The sequence below is a fragment of the Macrotis lagotis genome, chromosome X (assembly GCF_037893015.1).
Source record: "Macrotis lagotis isolate mMagLag1 chromosome X, bilby.v1.9.chrom.fasta, whole genome shotgun sequence".
NCBI classification, from domain to species: Eukaryota; Metazoa; Chordata; class Mammalia; order Peramelemorphia; family Peramelidae; genus Macrotis; species Macrotis lagotis.
In genome coordinates this window covers 619,795,116-619,816,381 of record NC_133666.1, presented here as the reverse complement: position 1 = coordinate 619,816,381, position 21,266 = coordinate 619,795,116, and the positions used below count along the sequence as shown (strand labels likewise).

At 34.6% G+C, this 21,266-nt stretch overlaps 1 protein-coding gene across 5 annotated transcripts in view; it reads right to left on the bottom strand.

Moving 5' to 3' along the window:
* ARHGAP39 (Rho GTPase activating protein 39) overlaps positions 1-21,266 on the bottom strand; it is a 350,961-nt gene that overhangs the window by 240,886 nt on the left and 88,809 nt on the right. For 4 of the 5 annotated variants that reach the window (XM_074202986.1, XM_074202985.1, XM_074202989.1 and 1 more), the window contains exon 2: positions 2,384-2,543. In XM_074202986.1, the coding sequence (XP_074059087.1) occupies positions 2,384-2,463 (80 nt within the window). In that variant the 5' untranslated portion in view covers positions 2,464-2,543. Of the gene's footprint in view, positions 1-1,995; positions 2,146-2,383; positions 2,544-21,266 lie in introns of those variants that run through there. The other variant, XM_074202988.1, reaches the window with a different exon arrangement.

Sequence of the window (21,266 nt, the reverse complement as noted above, 5' to 3'; positions counted from 1 at the left end):
CATCTAGAAATTATTTTTAAAAAAGAAAAAGGACTACATGTAAAACATTTACAGCATCTCTTTTTGTAGTGGAATAGAATTGGGGTGATACTCAATAATTGGAGAATGGCTGAAGAAGTTATGGTACATGATTGTTATGGAGTTCTATTGTTTTATAAAGAAATGATGAGCATGAAACTTTCAGAAAAAACTACAAAAACTTATATGAATTGATGCAAAGTAAACAGAATCAGAACACTGTACAAAGTTATAGTAATATTGTACAATGATCAACTGTGAATGACTTAGCTATTCACAGCAATACAATGAACTAGGACAATTCTGAAGCACTTATGATGAAAAATGCTATCCGCCTTCAGAGAAAGAACTGATGGAGTCTGAATGCAGATGGAAGCATATTTTTATTTTATTTTATTTGAGATTTTTGGTTTGTGTTTTTTCACTATATATCTAATATAGAATATGATTTATAGGAATGCCCATATATAACTAGTATATACATATATATATATCAAATGGCTTGACTTTTTAATGAGTGGAGGAAATTGAAGAAAGATGAAGAATGAAATCTCTCCAGATTTTGCAACTCAAAAATACTAAAAATGAATATTAAAAGATTTTACATGTAATTGGAAGATAAAATAAAATATTTTACTGTTAAAATTACAAAGTTACAAAAAAAATTACAAAGTTACCTGGGACCCTAAAAAATTAAGTGATAAAACCAGGCTAATCAAGCTAATATGTGTCAGGAATAGGAGAAAGTACAGCAGGAATATTTTTTCCCTATTTGGACATCAGACTTCTATTAATAAAGCTGAGATCACATTAGAGTTTTTTTGCCAGTACTGTCATACTTCTAATTTATATTTACATCATATCCAAATAAAACCTTTGACTCTGAATTATCTTCCTGGCCCTGGGCCTGTAAAACTTATTCTTTTTAATTCAAACACAGGACTTGATATTTATAACTATTAAAATTCAAGGCATCAGATTCTGTACAGTGTCACAGATCTTTGAACTATTTTTGATCCTGCAGGTGCAACATATAGATATACATCCCTTCATCCAAAGCAGTGATAAAAAAAAAATCTTAATAGAATAGGGTTAAAAAGCAACAATTTTTAAACATCACTAATAATTTTCCCCATTTTGACGATTATTCCTTAAAAATCTACTTATTAGGATCTATTATTAAACCAGACTTAAAAAAATCATTATGAACTATGAAATCAAATCCATTCTCATACATAAAGGTCAGTAAAAGTGAATTGTAAATGAAACCACAAGGATATTATATTTAAATTTAAATTATAATTATGGTCAAAGTATCCAAAACAAGTCAAAATACATCCACCATAGTCAATAAACAATAGACTAACATACTGTTCTCTTCTAAACCATACTCTAGTCTTTTTTTTTGTCTATTTTAAATGTTTCCACTGATGCTATTTTCCTTCTCCAATTAACTTTTTCTTTTTTGGTTTTTTGCAAGGCAATGAGGTTAAGTAGCTTGCCCAAGGCCACACAGCTAGGTAATTATTAAATGTCTGAGGCCGGATTTGAACTCAGATACTCCTGACTCCAGAGCCAGTGCTCTATCCACTGTGCCACCTAGCTGCCCCTCCAATTTACTTTTTAATCCCAATCACTATCATCAGCTCCCACTACTACTGCTGATCCATCCCTCCAAATAAAAGTGTAGTCAAGTAAATCTGTAATATACTTATCAAGTCTAAAAATGAAAGGTCCAACTCTAAAATTCTCTATTTCTATGACTTACCAGTTTAGTAACCTTGTCAAAAAAAGGAGCAATTAGATTTACTTTTTCTGACTCATGCAATCTCCTAGTGATCATCGTATCCTTTTTTAACTGTTCTAAAACCATCTGTTTTGTCATCTGTTCTACAATTTTGATGGAGACTTCATTTCAAAGTTTTAAAAAAATGCTATCCTGTTGTCTCAATTGCTTAAAAGAACTTAAATACTTACATCTGCAAATTCTTTTAATATACTTTATCCAGGCTGAGTGGCTTACATTGAATGAAGGTAGGTTTTCTCTTACTAGTCCCTCACTTATTCTGATTTTCAATTTTCTCTGAGTAATTTTTTTTGTTTACCTTTTCAGTCTAAAGATTGCTCCTTGATAGAAAAAACAAAAACAGAAACAATAACTCTCTCAATATTTTAAGTATTCATATGCAAAAATATATATACTACTTCTAAGTAGCTTGTCAAAACACTATATTCTGTTTTATTACAATATTGATTTCTGCCAGCAATATTAATAAAAGAATTATTAATATTTAAAGAATTTACTTGATCCCATAATTTCCAATTGTTTCATTAGAACTAGATTTGAATTTCTCCATCTCCTTACCTGGCACTTGATCCAGAACTCCTAGGATCCTGTATGTCAGTATTATGACTCCGGCAATCGTAATCCTGAGTCTGGGACATTGCAGTCTGTTGCCTCAGCAATCAGTGGTATTTCACTGACTCATCCTTAGGCCTCCAGCATCAAAAAGCAGGGCAATAAGCTATATAAGAAGAAAAAAGATATCTTTAAACAAATATTCAGATCTCTGACCCTAAATTACAAAATGAAAGTTAAAAACTTCAATTTGGGGGGAGAAGGGATAAATCACTTTTTTACTGTGTTTTTACTGTTCATTGTTTTTTAGATAGCTATTTAATTCTTTATTTTTTAAAATTTTAGAAAGGTTCTATTTGAGTTTTACAATTTTCCCCCCAATCTTGCTTCCTTCCCCCCACCTTCTGACACAGAAGGCAGTTTGTTAGTCTTTATGTCGTTCCCATAGTATACATTGATCTAAGTTGAATGTGATGAGCGAGAAATCATATTCTTAAGGAAGAAACATATAGTATGAGTTATATCAGAATTATATAATAAAATAACATTTTTTAAAAAAAATTAAAGATAATAGTCTTTGTTCTTTGTTCAAATTCCACAATTCTTTCTCAGGTTGATCATCGCCCCCATGTTGCTTTTAGGGTATACAATGTTCTTCGGGTTCTGCTCAACTTGCTCAGAATCAGTTCATGCAAATCCTTCCAGGCTTCCCTGAATTTCCATCCCTCCTGGTTTCTAATAGGACAATAGTGCTCCATCACAGACATATACCAGTTTGTAAAGCCATTCCCCAATTGAAGGACATTCCCTCAGTTTCCTTTTCTTTGCTACCACAAACAGAGCTATGAACATTTTTGTACAGGTGATATTTTTGCCCTTTTTCATAATATCTTCAGGGTATAGACCCAGTAGTGGTATTATTGCTGGAACAAAGGGTATGCACATTTTTGTTGCCCTTTGGGCAAAGTTCCAAATTTCTCTCCAGAAAGGCTGAATGAGTTCACCGCTCCACCAACAATGTATTAGTGTCGCATATTTCCCACGTCCCTTCCAACATTGATCATTGTCTTTTCTGGTCATATGGGCCATTCTGAGAGGTGTGAGGTGGTACCTCAGAGATGTTTCAATTTGCATTTCTTCAATAATTTAGTGATTTAGAGCAATTTTTCATATGACTATGGATTGCTTTGATTTCCTCCTCTGTAAATTGCCTTTGCATATCCTTTGACCCTTTGTCAAATGGGGAATGGCTTGTCTTTTTTAATTTGACTCAGTTCTCTGTATATTTTAGAGATAAGTCCTTTGTCAGAAACACTAGTCGTAAAAATGGTTTCCCAATTTACTACATTTCTTTTGATCTTGGTTACAGTGGTTTTGTCTGTTCAAAAGCTTTTTAATTTAATGTAATCAAAATTATATATTTATTTTTAATGGTGTTCTCCATCTCTTCCTTGGTCATAAACTGCTTCCCTTTTCATCAACTATTCGTTGATGTTCTCCTAGTTTGCTGATAATACTGTTTTTATGTCTAAATGCTGTATCCATTTGGATCTTATCTTGGTATAGGGTATGAGATGTTGGTCTAATCCAAGTTTCTTCCATGCTAACTTGCAATTTTCCCAACAGTTTTTATCAGATAGTTTTCATCCCAATAGCTGGACTCTTTGGGTTTATCAAACAGCAGATTATTATAATCAATTCCTGCCTTTGCACCTAGTCTATTCCACTGATCCAGCACTCTTATTTCTTAGCCAATACCAGACAGTTTTGATGACTGATGCTATATAATATTAGATCAGGTAGTTTACTGTTCATTTTTGATTCAGCCAACAAAGAACATCTAATCTTATTAGGTAGAGTAGGCTCAAATCTTGTTCAAATCTAAGAAAACTTAGATTTTTCTCAATAATAGTCTCTGGCAGAGCAAAATTCAATAAGGCATCCAAAAAAGAAAGATCTTTGTACCAAGAAATCTAATTCTAAACTAAACAGAAAAAAAATCATTCTAATATTTCACCATTATATTAAAAAAAGGCTTTTAGTTTGGTACTATAGATAACCAATGACACATGATAGGTTGGTAATCTTTTCCTCTTTGTTAGGAGGAAGAAATTTTGGCCCTTTGAAAAAGAACAAATTCAATCCAGATTCCCATTAAAGAAAGTGGCAATGTCCTTTCTAGTCTTTTTTCTTTTCATTCTTAAGTTCCCCTAAAGTAAGAACTCTTCTTTTCACATGTTCTTCTTAGTGTCCAGATGCAAAAAGTGACCAAGAAGTTTATAAATGGGGATTAAAAGGAAAATCCTTGATTCAGGGCCAAGAAATGAATACTGATATTTTTTTAAGGTGAAAATACAGATTATTTGAACTTTTACACTGGATCAGTATTAGGTATTCAGTTTTATAAAGACAGTATTAAGAGTCAGGGTTTAGAGTCAAAAGCCTGGGATTTTAATGACAGCAACTCCACTTACTAGTTATGACTATTTTTTTTAAAAGTCTCAGTTTCTTCATCTACAAAATGGAGATAATACTTTTACCACTTGCTACAAAGAGTCACTGTTAGGAAAGCCCTTTGTAAGCCTTAAAGCCCTACCAAAGGTAGCTATTTTTGACTTCCTTCACTTGTTTGAACTAATCATTCTGTCAAAAAACTTAAAGTTTCTATCTTCTCACGCCTAGATCATTCTCATCTTTTTCTATTTAAATATTTTTAACATATTGAAATTTTTTTGCAATAAATGAAACACGTAATCTCTAATCACCAGTTACTCTAAAAAAAAAAAAAAAAAAATTGTGATCTCCTGTGTCTTAAACTCAGATCTCCCAGTTGAAAACATGAGCAGTCAGGAAAACAATGACAATAATAGAAATAACATACACAGACCAGTTGCCAAAGCAGCCCACATTTTTAATTATGGAAATACAAAGATGACATAAAAACACAAATTGCGCAAAAGTATTAACAAAAACCAAAGGACAAAATTTGTCTGTGTGTGTGTGTGTGTGTGTGTGTGTGTGTGTGTGTGTGTGTATACACACTCACATCTCCAAAAAAATTAAAAATATTCTTCAATGTTAAATTATCACAATGGAAATATTTCCTTTCCAAAAAATTTAACATTAATCATAGACATAAAGCAAACTGGTCAAAATTTCACAGTAACAAGCCAAGACAAGTGAAAGGGATGTATATCAACTCTGGTTCTAGGTAGAGGAAGGAATGGAAATTACTGAAAGTCTCTTATACTCCATCAAATCCCCTAAGACCTCATTTGGACACAGTAGTGATTCTATATTCTTAAAAACTTTGTCAGAAAATTCAAACTCATCAGTTAATAAGCATTTATTAGCCACTGAGTAAGCTTTTATTAAGTGCTACCATAAGCCAGGCTATAAGAGGATACAAAGAAAGGCAAAAACAGTCGCTCTAGGAATTCATCTTCTACAGAGGGAAATATCAATTAACTGTCTATCTACAAACAAGATACAGATAAAATAAAAGAGAGACTAGGAACAGAGGAAAGGCAAAGGCTTCTTTGAAGAAGGTCAGATTTCATTTAGTCAAGTGTTGATCACCCCTCCCAAGTTCCAGGTGCTATACAAAGCAATGGACCTGGGAAGAAGTTCCCAGTAGAATGTGGAAGGCAAGGTGGAACATACAAACAATACACGGGGATAAACTGAAAAATAATCAACACAGGTAAGATGCTAAAAGACTGAAAAGGCTTCCAAGTACTTATAACACTGCCAGAGTGCTTGGCATATGTTAGGTACTAATTAAATTCAAACAAGAATACAATTTAGAAATAAAATATGACATAAGCACATTTGAGGAGCAAAGAAAAAATTACTTTTCAAAAGAAGAGATCATGATTAAACAAGAGATAGAGGAGTTCACAGAAAGTAAAAAAAGATGGTTTTGCTTACTTAAAATTTAAAGAAAAACAAAAATGGGGGAGGAAGGGTGTTTTTGCAGCAAATTTCTCCGATGAAGGTCTAGTTTCCAGGATTAAGAGAATTCAAATTTATTCCCCAATTGATCAACAGTCAAAACAAAGGTTTCAGTTAGAAATCCAAGTAAACAATAACCAAAAAGATAAATGTTTTAAATCACAAATATAACTATGAAATAATATCACCTTTTACTTAAGATCAGCAAAGTTGACCCAAAAAGGAAAATAAAAAATGCTAGAGGAACCTTGGTGGTCCAACCATTCTGGAAAGTAATTTAAAACTATGTCCCCAATGCTATTAAACTGTGCATATCCTTTCTTTTCTATAATATTATTTTTAAAGCTTTCTTAGTATAGCAGCTGCTAAATCTTGTGTGAACCTGACAATGGATCCTCAGGACCTGAATTCTTTCTTTCTGTTTCTAGTAATTCCTTGAACTGAAGCACTGAGTTTTGACCATAATATTGATGGGAATTTTTATTTGGGGGGGTTTATTTTGGGAACTAACTTGGATTTTTTTCAATTCTGCTGTCTTGAGGTTCTAAGAAATCTGGGTAGTTTCCTATTATCATTCCCTGAACTTCTGTGTTTAGGCTATTTTTTGTTGTTCGCAGCTTTCAGATAGTCTAATAATTATACATTACATAGAGAGAGACAATCAGCAAAAATCTCTCTTCTCTTAACCCAACATAACCTCCCCAACAAACACACTTCCTATCTGCAAATGAAAACTGGAGAAATAGATGTATAGAGTCAAACAAAACAAATATTCTCACTGACCATGCTCCCTATCTCCTAGCCCCCTACCCCAATTTTTTTGTTTGTTTTCATTCTCCTGAGTCCTTCACCTCTCTATCAGGAGGTAGATAGCATGTTTCATTTAGTCAACTGGAATCATGTTAGGTCATTACAGTTCTGGGTATTCTTAATTTTTATGAAGTGATTTTCCTTTGTAAATTGTTGTTGCAAAATTGTTCTACTGGTTCTTTTCACTTCATTCTGCATCCTTCATACAACTCTTCCAAATTTTCTTTAAAACTATTCCTTTTGAAACAATCTTTACAACTAATGTTTCTGACAAAGGACTCATTTCTAAAATATACAGAGAACTGAGTCATATTTTAAAAAGCCATTCCCCAATTGACAAATGGTCAAAGGATATGCAAAGACAATTTACAGATGAGATCAAAGCAATCCATGGTCATATCAAAAATTGCTCTAAATCATTACTTATTAGAGAAATGCAAATTAAAGCTGCTCTGAAGTACCACCTCATGCCTCTCAGACTGGCCAATATGACCAGAAAGGATAACGATCATTGTTGGAAGAGTTGTGGGAAATCTGGGACATTATTACATTGTTGGTGGAGCTGTGAACTCATCCATCCAACCTTTCTGGAGAGAAATTTGGAACTATGCCCAAAGACCAACAAAAATATGTATACCCTTTGATCCAGCAATACCACTACTGGTCTATACCCTGAAGAGATGATGAAAAAGGGTAAAAACACCACTTGTACAAAAATATTCATAGCAGCCCTGTTTGTGCTAGTAAAGAACTGGAAATTACGGAAATGTACTTCAATTGAGGAATGGCTTAACAAACTGTGGTATATGCATGTCAGTGAACACTATTGTTCTATTAGAAACCAGGAGGGATGAGAATTCAGGGAAGCCTGAAGGGATCTGCATGAACTGATGCTAAGCAAGATGAGCAGAACTAGAAAAACACTGTACACCATAACAACAACATGGGGGCAATGATCAGCCTTGATGGACTTGCAACAATCAGGGACAATTTGGGGCTGTCTGCAATAGCAAATACCATCTTGTATCCTGAGAAACAACTGTGGAGTTTGAACAAAGACCAAGGACTATTACCTTAAATTTAGGGGGGAAAAAAACTTATCTTATCATCTGATCTTGTTATCTCTTATACTTTATGTTTCTTCCTTAAGGATATGATTTCACTCTTATCACACTCAATTTGGATCAATGTATACCAAGGAAAAATTATCTTCTGTGGAGGGCAGGTAGGGGTAGGGAATTAAATTTAGGGGGAAAATTGTAAAACTGAAAAATAAAATCTTTTTAAAAATTAAAAAAATAAATAAAACGATTCCCTTCAGTTTTTTTACAACACAATAATATGTCATCAAATTAATACACCATAACTTGTCTATCCAACCTTCAATTTATGAGCACTCCCTCAGACTCTTAATCTTTGTCACCTCAAAAACTATAAATGTATTTATACATCCCTAGTTAGAGTCTGTTTTGCTTAGAACTAAGTTTTCTTTAATTCTACTTTCCTTCTAATTCTCCCTGAATCATTCTCCCTTTTCCCTCTTATTTCCTTTTTTTTAAATGAAATGTAATTTTCTACCCAACTCCATAAGTGCGGATATACTTTCTGCTTTCCTTTAACTAGCTGAAATAAAAGTGAGGTTGAATTGTCAACTGATTACCCCCCCACACACACACACACACACACTCTCCTCCTTTGTATAGACTTATACTTGAGCACCCTGGTTATTAGAAATAATTTTCCCTAACTTTTGTTTTTCTTCCCACTCCTCTTGAGAGTATTCCTATTTCATTCTTTGTTGTTGTTGTTGTTGTTGTTGTTGTTTTGCAAGACAATGGGGTTAAGTGACTTGCCCAAGGTCACACAGCTAGATAATTATTAAGTGTCTGAGACCGGATTTGAACTCAGGTCCTCCTGACTCCAGGGCCGGTGCTTTATCCACACCACCTAGCTACCCCTCTTTTTCCATTCTTAACAGAATTAACTCTGATTTTATCTAATTACATTTCCTCTATGACCCCCGATGATAACAGAGTTCAGCGAAATCACATGGATCGTCTCTCCATATTTAAATGTTAATAGTTTACTCTTCTTTAGTCATTTATTACTGTTCATTTATGCTTATTTTTTGATATTTTTCTCAAATTCTGTGAACTTCAATGTTATTATATGCAAATTATAGAAAAGTAACAAACTAGGATCACAGAGATAGATCCCAGGAGCAGAAGACAGCTAAAGATCTGACACTGACCCAGAGATGATATTAGAATTTGTGACTCAATACTCCAGATTCTGACCCAGAGAAGAACAGAGCTTCCAAATATTTTAATTCCTGAGAAGGGGAACAAATCTAAGAAAAAACTCCTTTGTGCAGAAGTCACAGTGTTATTATACTAATTCAGTAGAGGGGGATCTGGAAACATGCTTCTAGCTATGCACTTTCTCTTCCATAGAAAAGAGAGGATCTCAGATACAGGCAGAGAAACAACAGGATTGCAATGACAAGACACCCAATAGGACAAGACAGGACTAGAAAACAAGAACATTTATTTCAAATAAAAGTTTACAGGGTCTGACTCTTAATTAAAACTACAAAACAATACTGTAAATGGAAAAAATAACAAATTATAAGAATTTCAAGAATGAACAATTTACAGGCGGCTAGGTGGCATAGTGGATAAAGCACCAGCCTTGGAGTCAGGAGTACCTGGGTTCAAATCCGGTCTCAGACACTTAATAATTACCTAGCTGTGTGGCCTTGGGCAAGCCACTTAATCCTGTTTGCCTTGCAAAAACCTAAAAAAAAAGAATGAACAATTTACAAAGCAAAAAGAGAATAACTTTAAAAGACCTGCAAGCAAAGTAATGAAGAAAAAACATGTCATAAGAACAACTAGAATTTCTAGAAGAAATGTAGCAACAATTGATTTTTAAAAAAATATTTTAAAATTATATTATAAATTTAAAAAGATGACTAGAATTTAAAAAGATGACTAGACAAAAAAATTTGAAAAAGAAATCAGAAGATCAAGTAGAAACTTGGTAAAAAAAATTTGAGACAACTACATAAAATCAAAGTGAAAGACTGAAAAACAAAATGTAATGCATCTCATATAAAAAATCTGGAAGAGATCAAGGAGGAATAATTTAAGGATCATTAGACTACCTCAAAGCTATAACCAAAAAAAAAAAAAAACCCAATAAAAATGTGGCTATATTTCACGAAATCCTAAAAGAAAATTGCCCAGACATATTAGAACAAAAGGACAAAGTGACAATAGAATCTATCAGTCACTTTCTGAAAGAAACATTAAGAAGAAAACTCAGAAGCCACTAATAATTTCATTCAAGATTATGAAACCAATGAGAAAATATGCCAGTTTTTTGGAATGCAGACAACGCAATCCTTATGAAAAAAATTAATATGTTTAAACTCTAAACCTTTTCACCAGCAGAGGATAGAAATAAAATATGGTCATTCGGTAACCATAACAAAAACAAATATACTAGTAGAAAACAAATTTTAAAAATATAATTAAAATGTAGGAAATGGAAATTACAAAAATCAAAGGAGAAATGAAGAAAAATATAAGCCAGAAAAATCCAGTTTAATAAATAAAAGTCAAATTTTTTCAAAAAATATAACAGATAAATTATTATTTAATTTGTTTAAAAAGATAAAAATTTTTAAAATATACAAAAAATGAAAAAGGATAGCATTAGGAACTATTTTTCCTAAATACATTCCTATAAAATTGACAAATGACATATACAAATATTTGCAAAAATATAAGCATTCAGATTAATAAAAAACTAATATAAAATGTATCAATTCAATCCCAGTAAAAGAACGTGCACAAGTCATAAATCAACATCAAAAGGGAGAAAAAACAACACCCTCAAACCAGGTAGATTTATGAATAAAATCTATCAAGAATTCAAAGAATGATAATCCCAATATCAAAGAAACTGATCATAAGAAGACAAACAAAACATGAACCATACCATGTCATTAAAAACATGACACAAATACAATTTTATTAACTAAACTAGGGAAATTTAAGATATGAAAATTTATGTTAGAAAAAAGGTTATAGCTGGCATAAAAATGTATGCATTCTGAAAAGTATGGACTTATACCAGGAATACAAATTTGCTTTAATATCACAAATATTACGAATACAATGAATATAATAATAACAAAAAAATCACGATTGAATTAAAAAGATGAAAAAAAAGCTTTTGAAAAGATAACAATGATTTCAGTTTAAAAATACTAGAAAATATAGCAATAAGTGGACTGTACCTTAACATGGTAAATAGTGATTAAGAGTGTGGGTGAGTAGGTGTGTGGGGGTGGATGGGGATATCTACTTTTTTTCAACCCAAAGTCTATGATTGGGGGAGATTGGGGGGGGATTAAATTTCATTTTGGATTACCTCTTTCCTGAGCTCCAGACATAACTTCAGCAACCTATCTTTATCTGGATGTTTGACCAGGATGTCAAGACTAGCAGGCATCCAATTCAATATTTATTTTTATTTCCTTAATACCTATTTAATTAGTTAATAAATCCTTCATTCCAAACTTGCTAATCATTTTAACTTCCTTATTTCCTCCACTGACATCATTATTGTCATCTATCTTCCATGAAATCTTTTTGACTTAAAATGAAACTAATATTTTCATTTCCCTTGCTTTCCATGTTACACACACACACACACACACACACACACACACACACACACACAAACACACACACAAACACAGAAATGAAGTTAAGGCAGGCATGAAACAATGATTGTTATCACTTCTATTTGACAAAATGCTAGAGATTCTAGTTATAGCAATAATATAAGAAAAAGAATTTATGGAAAAACAATAAGCATAGCAAACAAAATGATCCCATTTTACAGTTGATGTGATGGTGTATTTAGAGAATGCTATAGTGTCAAACTATAAAACTGAAGCAACAACCAGCAAAATTTTCAGGATATAAAATAAATCCACAGAAATCACCAGTTCATCTGTAAAATACCAATATAATAAAGCAAGAAGAGACCGAAAGATAAATAATACTACAGGGGCAGCTAGGTAGTATGTGGCCAGAGCACCAGTCCTAGAGTCAGGAGTACCTGAGCTCAAATCGCTTAATAATTACCTACCTGTCTGACCTTGGGCAAGTCATTTAATCCTATGCCTGGCAAAAACAAAAAATAAAATAAAATAGCTACAGAATCTATAATATGAATTACAAAGTATTTTTATGGAAATACAGGCAGACCTAAACAGCTAGAAAAAATATTAATTGCTCATTGGTAGGCCCAGCTAATGTAATAAAAATGAAAATAGCAGCTAAATGATTTTATAGCCATATCAATGAAACTACCAAAAAATTATTTTATAAAAATTCATCTGGAACAGTGAAAAAGTCCATTATATCTCAATGGAAATAATGAAAAAATAAAAGAAAAGGGACCTAGCAGGACCCAGATATCAAACTATACAACAAACCAGTAATAATTAAAATGATGTGCTCCTAATTAAAAAAACAGAAAGGCTACACAGTGGATACAGCACAGGCCCAGGGGTCAGGATGACCTGAGTTAAAATTCGACCTCAGACACTTGATAATTACCCAGCTGTGTGACCTTAGGGAAGTCACTTACCCCATTGCCTTAAATAAATAAAAAACAAATAAAACCAGAAAGGTTAATCAATAGAAAAGGCCATACAATCCATATGATCAAATGAACTAGTAGTCTAGCATTCAGCAAATCCAAAGATCATAGCTATTGGGGTAAAGACTTTGACAAAAACTGTTTAGATAGATAAATGGTAGTTCGGCATGAGGCATAGATCAATGCTTCACAGGATATTAAGATAAAGTTCTAAAAGATATATGGGGGGCGGAGCCAAGATGGCGACAATAAAGGATCAAGTCTTAGGAGCCCTCTGATAAAACTCATAAACCAAGGACTCTAACTAAACTTTCAAGAGACAGACCCACAAAGGGAACCAGTGAGGCAGTCCTCCTACTCAAGGTAACCTGGAAAAGAGCAGAAAGGCTCTGCTCCCGGGGTCGGAGGGGTGGCCCGCCAGAGGGGTGGCCCACCAGAGTGAAAGAACCTCAGCCTCCCGGAGGCAGCCCCAGGGAGCTGGGAGCTGCGGCTCACAGCAGCAGGGGAGTCTCCTGACCTACACCCCGGGGAGTACCAGGCACAAAGTGGGGGAACAGCAAGGAACCTCTGCCAGAGCGAGCACATGGTGCCCAGCCTTCAGGGCACACAGCAAGCAACCTGGTCTTTCTGCAGCCCTGATCCAGGAACAGAAGCAGGCAGAGCCTGAAAGAAGGAGCCCCCAGGGCATGAGCCCATTGAGCTGAGGGAGGGGAGTGAAAAGAGAGAGAGACTGCAGAGCTATGTCCTCAGCCCCAGGAACAGGATTCTGGGGCTCTGACCACATTCAGATCCTGACTGCAATCTAGGACCCCCATAGAACAGCAGGGGCCCCCCTACCTCAGCCATGTGGCAGCGGGGGGGGGGGGGGGGCGCATATGGTCATTCACAGACCAGGAAGGAGGACAGAGCCTCACACACTGAGACCCTTGTGGGAGTGTCCCAAAAGATCAGGAAGCACCCCAAAACAGGCGCAGGCTGGGAAAAATGAGCAAGCAGAGAAAAAAGAGGAACACAATTGAGAAATATTTTGCAAATGAGCCCAAGAAGGATCAAAATACTCAGTCTGAAGATGAGGAAGCACAAGCTCCTGCATCTAAAGACTCCAAGAAAAACAGAAATGGGCTCAGGCCTATGACAGAGCTCAAAAAAGACTTTGAAAATCAAATGATGGAGTTAGAAGAAAAACTGGGAAAAGAAATGAGAGATGCAGGAAAAACATGAAAATGAAGTCAGCAGCCTAGTCAAGGAAATAAAAAAAAATGCTGAAGAAAATAGCATGCTAAAACCCAGCCCTGGAGTCAGGAGCACCTGGGTTCAAATCCAGTCTCAGACACTTAATAATGACCTAGCTGTGTGGCCTTGGGCAAGCCACTTAACCCCATTTGCCTTACAAAAAAAAAAAACTAAAAATAAAAAGAAAAGTCTAAGAGGTAACAAGATCAAACAAGAAGATATCTGTTTTTTTCTAAATTAAAGGGAATAGTCCTTGCATTTTGTTCAAACTCCACAGCTCCTTATGTGGATACATATGGCACTCTCCTTTGGAGACAGCCCCAAATTGTTACCGACTGTTGCACTGATGGAATGAGTAAGTCCTTCAAGGTTGAACATCACTCCCATGTTGCTGTTAGGGTGTACAGTGTTTTTCTGGTTCTGCTCATCTCACTCAGCATCAGTTCATGCAAATCCCTCCAGGCTTCCCTGAAATCCCATCCCTCCTGGTTTCTAATAGAACAGTAGTGTTCCATGACATATGTATACCACAGTTTGCTAAGCCATTCCCCAATTGAAGGACATTTACTTGATTTCCAATTCTTTGCCACCACAAACAGGGCTGCTATAAATATTTTTGTACAAGTAACGTTTTAACCCTTTTTCATCATCTCTTCAGGGTACAGACCTAGTAGTGGTATTGCTGGGTCAAAGGGTATGCACATTTTTGTTGCCCTTTGGGCATAGTTCCAAATAGCTCTCCAGAAGGGTTGGATGAGATCACAGCTCCACCAACAGTGTAACAGTGTCCCAGATTTCCCACAACCCTTCCAACAATGATCATTATCCTTCCTGGTCATATTGGCCAATCTGAGAGGTGTGAGGTGGTACCTCAGAGAAACTTTAATTTGCATTTATCTAATAATTAATGATTTAGAGCATTTTTTCATATGACTATGGATTGCTTTGATCTCCTCCTCTGTAAATTGCCTTTGCATATCCTTTGACCATTTGTCAATTGGGGAATGGCTTTTTGTTTTAAAAATATGACTCAGTTCTCTGTATATTTTAGAAATGAGTCCTTTGTCAGAATCATTAGTTGTAAAGATTGTTTCCCAATTTACTACATTTCTTTTGATCTTGGTTACATTGGTTTTATCTGTGCAAAAGCTTTTTAATTTAATGTAATTGAAATCATCTAATTGGTTTTTGGTGATATTCTCCAACTCTTCCTTAGTCATAAACTGCTCCCCTTTCCATAGATCTGACAGGTAGACTAGTCCTTGATCTTCTAATTTGCTTATAGTATTGTTTTTTATGTCTATGTCCTGTAACCATTTGGATCTTATCTTGGTAAAGGGTGAGGTGTTGGTCTAATCTAAGTTTCTTCCATACTAACTTCCAATTATCCCAGCAATTTTTATCAAAGAGGGAGTTTTTATCCCAATGGCGGGACTCTTTGGGTTTATCAAACAGCAGATTACTATAATCATCTCCTGCTTTTACACCTAGTCTATTCCACTGGTCCATCACTCTATTTCTTAGCCAATACCAAACAGTTTTGATGACTGATGCTTTATAATATAATTTTAGATCAGGTAGGGCTAAGCCACCTTCTTTTGCACTTTATGAAAAAACAATTTACACCAAACTAGTGTAATGATTATTAATGAATGCAAATTAAAGTAACTTCCAGATGACTCAACACACCACAAACTATCAGATTGACATGGTTAGCAAAAAAAGGTGACAAATGTTAGAGGGGTTATGGGAAAAACAGGTACCTACAGATAGGTCTAGAATTGCACAGGAAGAAAATAGTATAGATTGCCTTTAGGAAATTGTCAAGCTCCTTTAATGGTCCCAAGCTTCTCTTAGAACAAAGGACCAGCATTTAAATACTTGTATACTACTTCTTTATTTTTCAAATATTTCAGTCATGCCCAACGCTTCATGAGTCCATTTAGGATTTTCTTGACAAAGTTACTGGACTGGCTTGCCATTTCCTTTACCAATGAATCCATTCTGTCACGCAATCAGAAATTAAGTGTCTTGCCCTGGTTGACACAGCATCTAGGGTGGATTTGAATTTAGGTCTTCCTAACTCCAGGCCAATTTCTATCCACTGAAGCACCAAGCTGTTTCTTTATACTCCTTTATGACTGTGAAATAGTGAATAGTATTCACACAAATGGAAATGAACATCGCACAAAGGAACTGGAAAGATGACTTTAAGATGTGACCAAACTGCAACATTTAGTAAAAACTTTAATTTTTTTATCAATCAATACACATTTATTAATACCCTATCATGTGCCAGACATTATGCTTATAACCTGGTAACATAAAGATATAAATGACAGTCTTTTTTCCCAAGGAGCATAGATACTGGGAAGGAATGATATATATAAATACAAAATACATATAAAGCAAAATACAAGTTAATTTATAGTAATGCTGGAAGGAAGTGAAAATTTCCAACATTTTCTTCTCTTCATATACTGACAGATAAGCTCTAGATTGTTCATCCAATGGCAATTTAGAAACTAGAGATCAGATATTCATCACCCACTTATTCTTTTTAAATATGTTAAAAAGAGAGTTTCACTGGAGAGCAGATAAATATATTAGAAATTTAAATGATGCTAAAATAAAAGAATTCAACAAAAAAGTAGTATTTAGAAAAAAATAATATGTCCATTAGAGAAGGCTCTGCAGAAGAGGAGGTCTTTGAGATGTCTCAAAGAATTCAGAAAATTTTACTAGCAAAAATGCATTGGAAGAGTTTATCAACTTTTACCTCACAATTCTACACTATTTTCCAAGAAAATAAGAATAATTCACAATTCATCCAACACTGAATCAGGGTATCTATCTTCTCATAGTTCCTTTAACTTTGATTAATGTTTTAGCATTTTTTCCAATTTAATGAGGTGAACTAGCAACTCAAGAGCAGTTTTAATTTGTATGTCTCTAATTGGTAGTAGTGATTCAGAGTATTTTTATGATTTTTTTTTGAAAATAAGTTTGTAGGAATAAAGAAAAAAGATAAAACCAACCAAAAATTCAAGGACTATTTTTTGTCAGCATCAGAATATAGAAATAAGAAAAAAATGATAACAAAGAAAAGAGTTTGCTCATAACTTTTGACACTAAGATTCCCCAACAAACATATAAAGGAAAGAGGTAAAATACAGAAAGGTTCTATGAATATTAAAATATTCATTGTAACACAAATTGATATTAGCAAAAATCTGGAATGAGGAAAGAAGACGAGACTAGCTTAATTACAATAAATGGATTTAATAAATACTTGCTGAAAGACTAATATAATATTATTGTTCCATGGGGAATAAAAAAATAGAAGAAATTCAGAAGATCATGGAAAGGTTTGTGCAATTTATGAAAAGTAAAGAAAGAAGAAATCGGCAAATAATCCATGTGTATTTAATAACATCTGAAAACAAGATTAAAAGACATTAAAATCAAATGTAATCTTCAGTCTTTGCTCTGGATGAGTGATGGAGGAATGTAGTACCTTTTCTCTTTGTCATAAAGGTCCATGAATATGTAATATTATTACATCCTCAGTCAGAGCTGCTTTATTTGTTTTTTTTTGTTTGTTTGTTTGTTTTTTGTAAGGCAAATGGGGTTAAGTGGCTTCCCAAGGCCACACAGCAAGGTAATTATTAAGTGTCTGAGACCAGATTTGAACCCAGGTACTCCTGACTCCAGGGCCAGTGCTTTGTCCACTACGCCACCTAGCCGCCCCTCAGAGCTGCTTTATTTGACACTTTTACTAACCTGTTTTTACTGAAGTTTTTCTTTTGTTAAGATTTGGCCCTATGTAGTAATTGTGGTGTACAAATATAAATATACACAAAATGCAACAGTAAAACTTTTTTTTAACAGAATCATAAAACATTTTATTTGGACAACATGTAAACAAACATAGAAGTGGGTGCTCAAAAAATGACAGTTTCACTCAATGTGTAACTTCATATACAAGAAAAGTAGAATGAGGCTGGAAAGAGTTACTGAATTCAAAGAAAGATTATTTCCTTCAAAATTTTTACTGAGTATGGTGTATCTTAAAATAAAGTTTTATCAGTCATGAAACTTCTAAGCCGCAAAAGGTATCCTTTCCTATGAAATGAGATCCTATGTAATTACTCAGTAATAAAGAAGGAAACTGACAACCCAAATTATGGTAAAGGATCTCAGGAATCCTGTCAATTGTGATTATACTGTTAAAATGATACTTCATTAGAGTCCCCCAGGGAAATAAAGTTTCTTTTAAGGAAACTCCTTGAAGCAAAAATAGTTTAAAGTTCATTGCAATGTTCTTAGAGAGAAAAAAACTGCCTAAGCAACCACTGTTGTGGATATATCCAAAGCTGCCACTTTATTATTTAGCAAAATACCACCTGGGAAGCATAAATGTCACTCACACAAACTTCCATATCCATGGTGAAGAGAAGGAATTCCTGAAATATATCTCTATGCCTTCTATAATATTTATACTTCTATATAAGTCTCTAGTAAGTGTTAAGTTACTAGACATTCATCTTCATTAACTAAAAGGTAAAAATGTGGGATTAGGGGGTAGAGCAAGAAGATTTGGAATAGAGCTGAAACAAAACATTTCCTTTGTGATCACAAATGTTGGATGTAATCATTCTCTTTTACTACCTTTTTATTTATAAAAGACAGGTAAGAACAAAGAAAGGAAAAATATAAACAGGCAGGATGGGGGAAATATACATTCAACATCAGAACTCTCAATAAAAATGGGATAAATTCACCCATACATCATCCAGCACTATTGCTATTCACAAAAAACACAATGTAGACATACACATTAATAAACAGTTCAAATGAAAGGTTGGAATATCTGGTAAAATCTGCTATACTTCAGCAGAAATAAAAGGCAGAAATAATAATCATGATTTCATATAATGCAACAGTAGATACAGACAAGATAAAAGTAAAAAGAGAAATTACATTATCCTTAAAGACACTGTAGATGAAAATCAAAATTTAATATATGTAAATGAAATAGCACTGCCTCTAATAAATACTCAAATGAGAGCCTGAACAATAAATGAATTAGAACTAATGAACTAAATTTCTATTAAAGTAGAAATTCATAAAGTTAAAATAAAAAATGCAACTGAACTGACAAATTGAGGAGCTAGTATTAAAAAAAGGTAAGGAAAGAAGGAAATGAAAGTCAATTTTTTAAAATAAAATTCAGTATCTGTTTCTTTTAAAAAGCAAAGGAATAAATAGATCTTTCTACAATATAACAATGTATATGTAGATCCAAGAGTAAACACTATATTTAATGGTTGGTTCTTGTCCTTTGCTATCAAAGAAGACCAAAAGGACATCATTATGTTTGAGACAACTTACAGTATGTCTGACTGTGGCTAATCAGTCCAATATGAGCTCCGAATGCTCTACCACAGTTTGGGCACAAATAGTCCTGAGATGGATACTCATACTTGCCCTGTGTGACCTCTCCATAGAATAGTCTTTTTTGTAAGCACACTCCTGGCATTGTAACATGACCAGGCCATCATAGTCATACTCTCTATAGTGACACTGGAATGTTCAGCAATTTAGCTCAAGAAAGGACCTCAGTGTCTGGTGTCTTCTGCCAGGTAATCTTCAGACTCTTCCTAAGACAATTTAAATGGAAGCAATTCAGTTTTCTAACATGGCACTGGTAGGCTGTCCAGGTTTCACAGACATATAAGCAATGAAGTCAGCACAATGGCTCTGTAGACTTTCAGTTTGGTAGTCAGTCCAATAACTCTTCGCTCCATACTGAGCTAGCTCTGGCAATATGAGTGTCAACTTCATTGCCAATGTGTTCCTCCATGGAAAGGCCACTGCCAAGGTAAGTGAATTTGTCCACAGTATTCAAAATTTCTCCATTTGCTGTAATTGATGGCTCCACATATGGATGGTGGGGAGCCAGATGATAGAGCACCTTGTTTTTTCTTGGTACTGCTAGACCAAAATTAGCACAAGCAGAAGAGAATGGATCCATACTTTGTTTCATCTTAGCTTCAGAGGCTGCTTTGAGAGCACAATGATCTGCAAATAGAAGATCATGCATCAAACATTCCCTCCACTTTGGTCTTGGCTTGTAGGCTTTTCAAGTTGAAGAATTTGCCATAAGTGGATTAGCTGACCTTGAGGTCATGCTCATCCTCAGTGATGGTGTTTGATAACATGGCTGAAAACATACTAAAAAAACACAAGAGCAAAGGGCACATCCTTATTGCATTCCACTGATGACTGGAAAATCTTGAGGCATCGTCCACTATCCAGAACCTGGGCATGCATACCATCATGAAACTGATGTACAATACTGATGAACTTCTTGGAACAAGCAAATTTTGACATAATTTATCATAAACCCTAGTGACTGATAGAATCAAAGGCCCTGGTCAGATCTACAAATGTTTAAACAGACCTCTGTTTTGTTCTTGGCAATCTTCTTGGAGTTGTCAGGCAGCAAACACCATATCAACTGTTCCTCGGTCCTTTCTGAAGTCACACTGGCTCTCAGGGGGGTTGACCATCTTCCAAGTGAAGGATAAATCTATTGAGAAGGACTTTGGCAAGAATCTTACCAGCAATGACTAAATGAGAACCCCTGTCACTGTCACAGGACAATCTATTCCCTTTACCTTTATAGTTTTGTTTTGTTGGGGGGGGGGGGTTAGGTTTTTGCAAGGCAATGGGGTCAAGTGGCTTGCCCAAGGCCACACAGCTAGGTAATTATTAAATGTCTGAGGCTGGTTTTGAACTCAGGTACTCCTGACTCCAGGGCCGATGCTCTATCCACTGTGCCACCTAGCCGCCCCTCCCTTTACCTTTATACAGATGGAAAATGGAGGCATCCTTGATTTCTTGGGAGATAATCTCTTCAAGTCATATAACCTAGAAAATTTAAGTCAGCTTTTAGATGAGCAGTGGACCCCGCCCCCCATCTTTTATATCTCAGCCGGAATAGAATCAACACCAGGTGCTTTGCCAATTGAAAGCAGCCTAATGGCATTCAAAATCTCTTCAGTTGGAACTTCAGCTACAGACTGATTGAGTTCAATTTGAGGTAAAGTCAAGGCTTTTGCATTGTGGATGACAGTCTATAAAGAACACTATCTTTCTAGGATCATGTCCCTATATGAATATAGATGAATGAATATAGATCCAG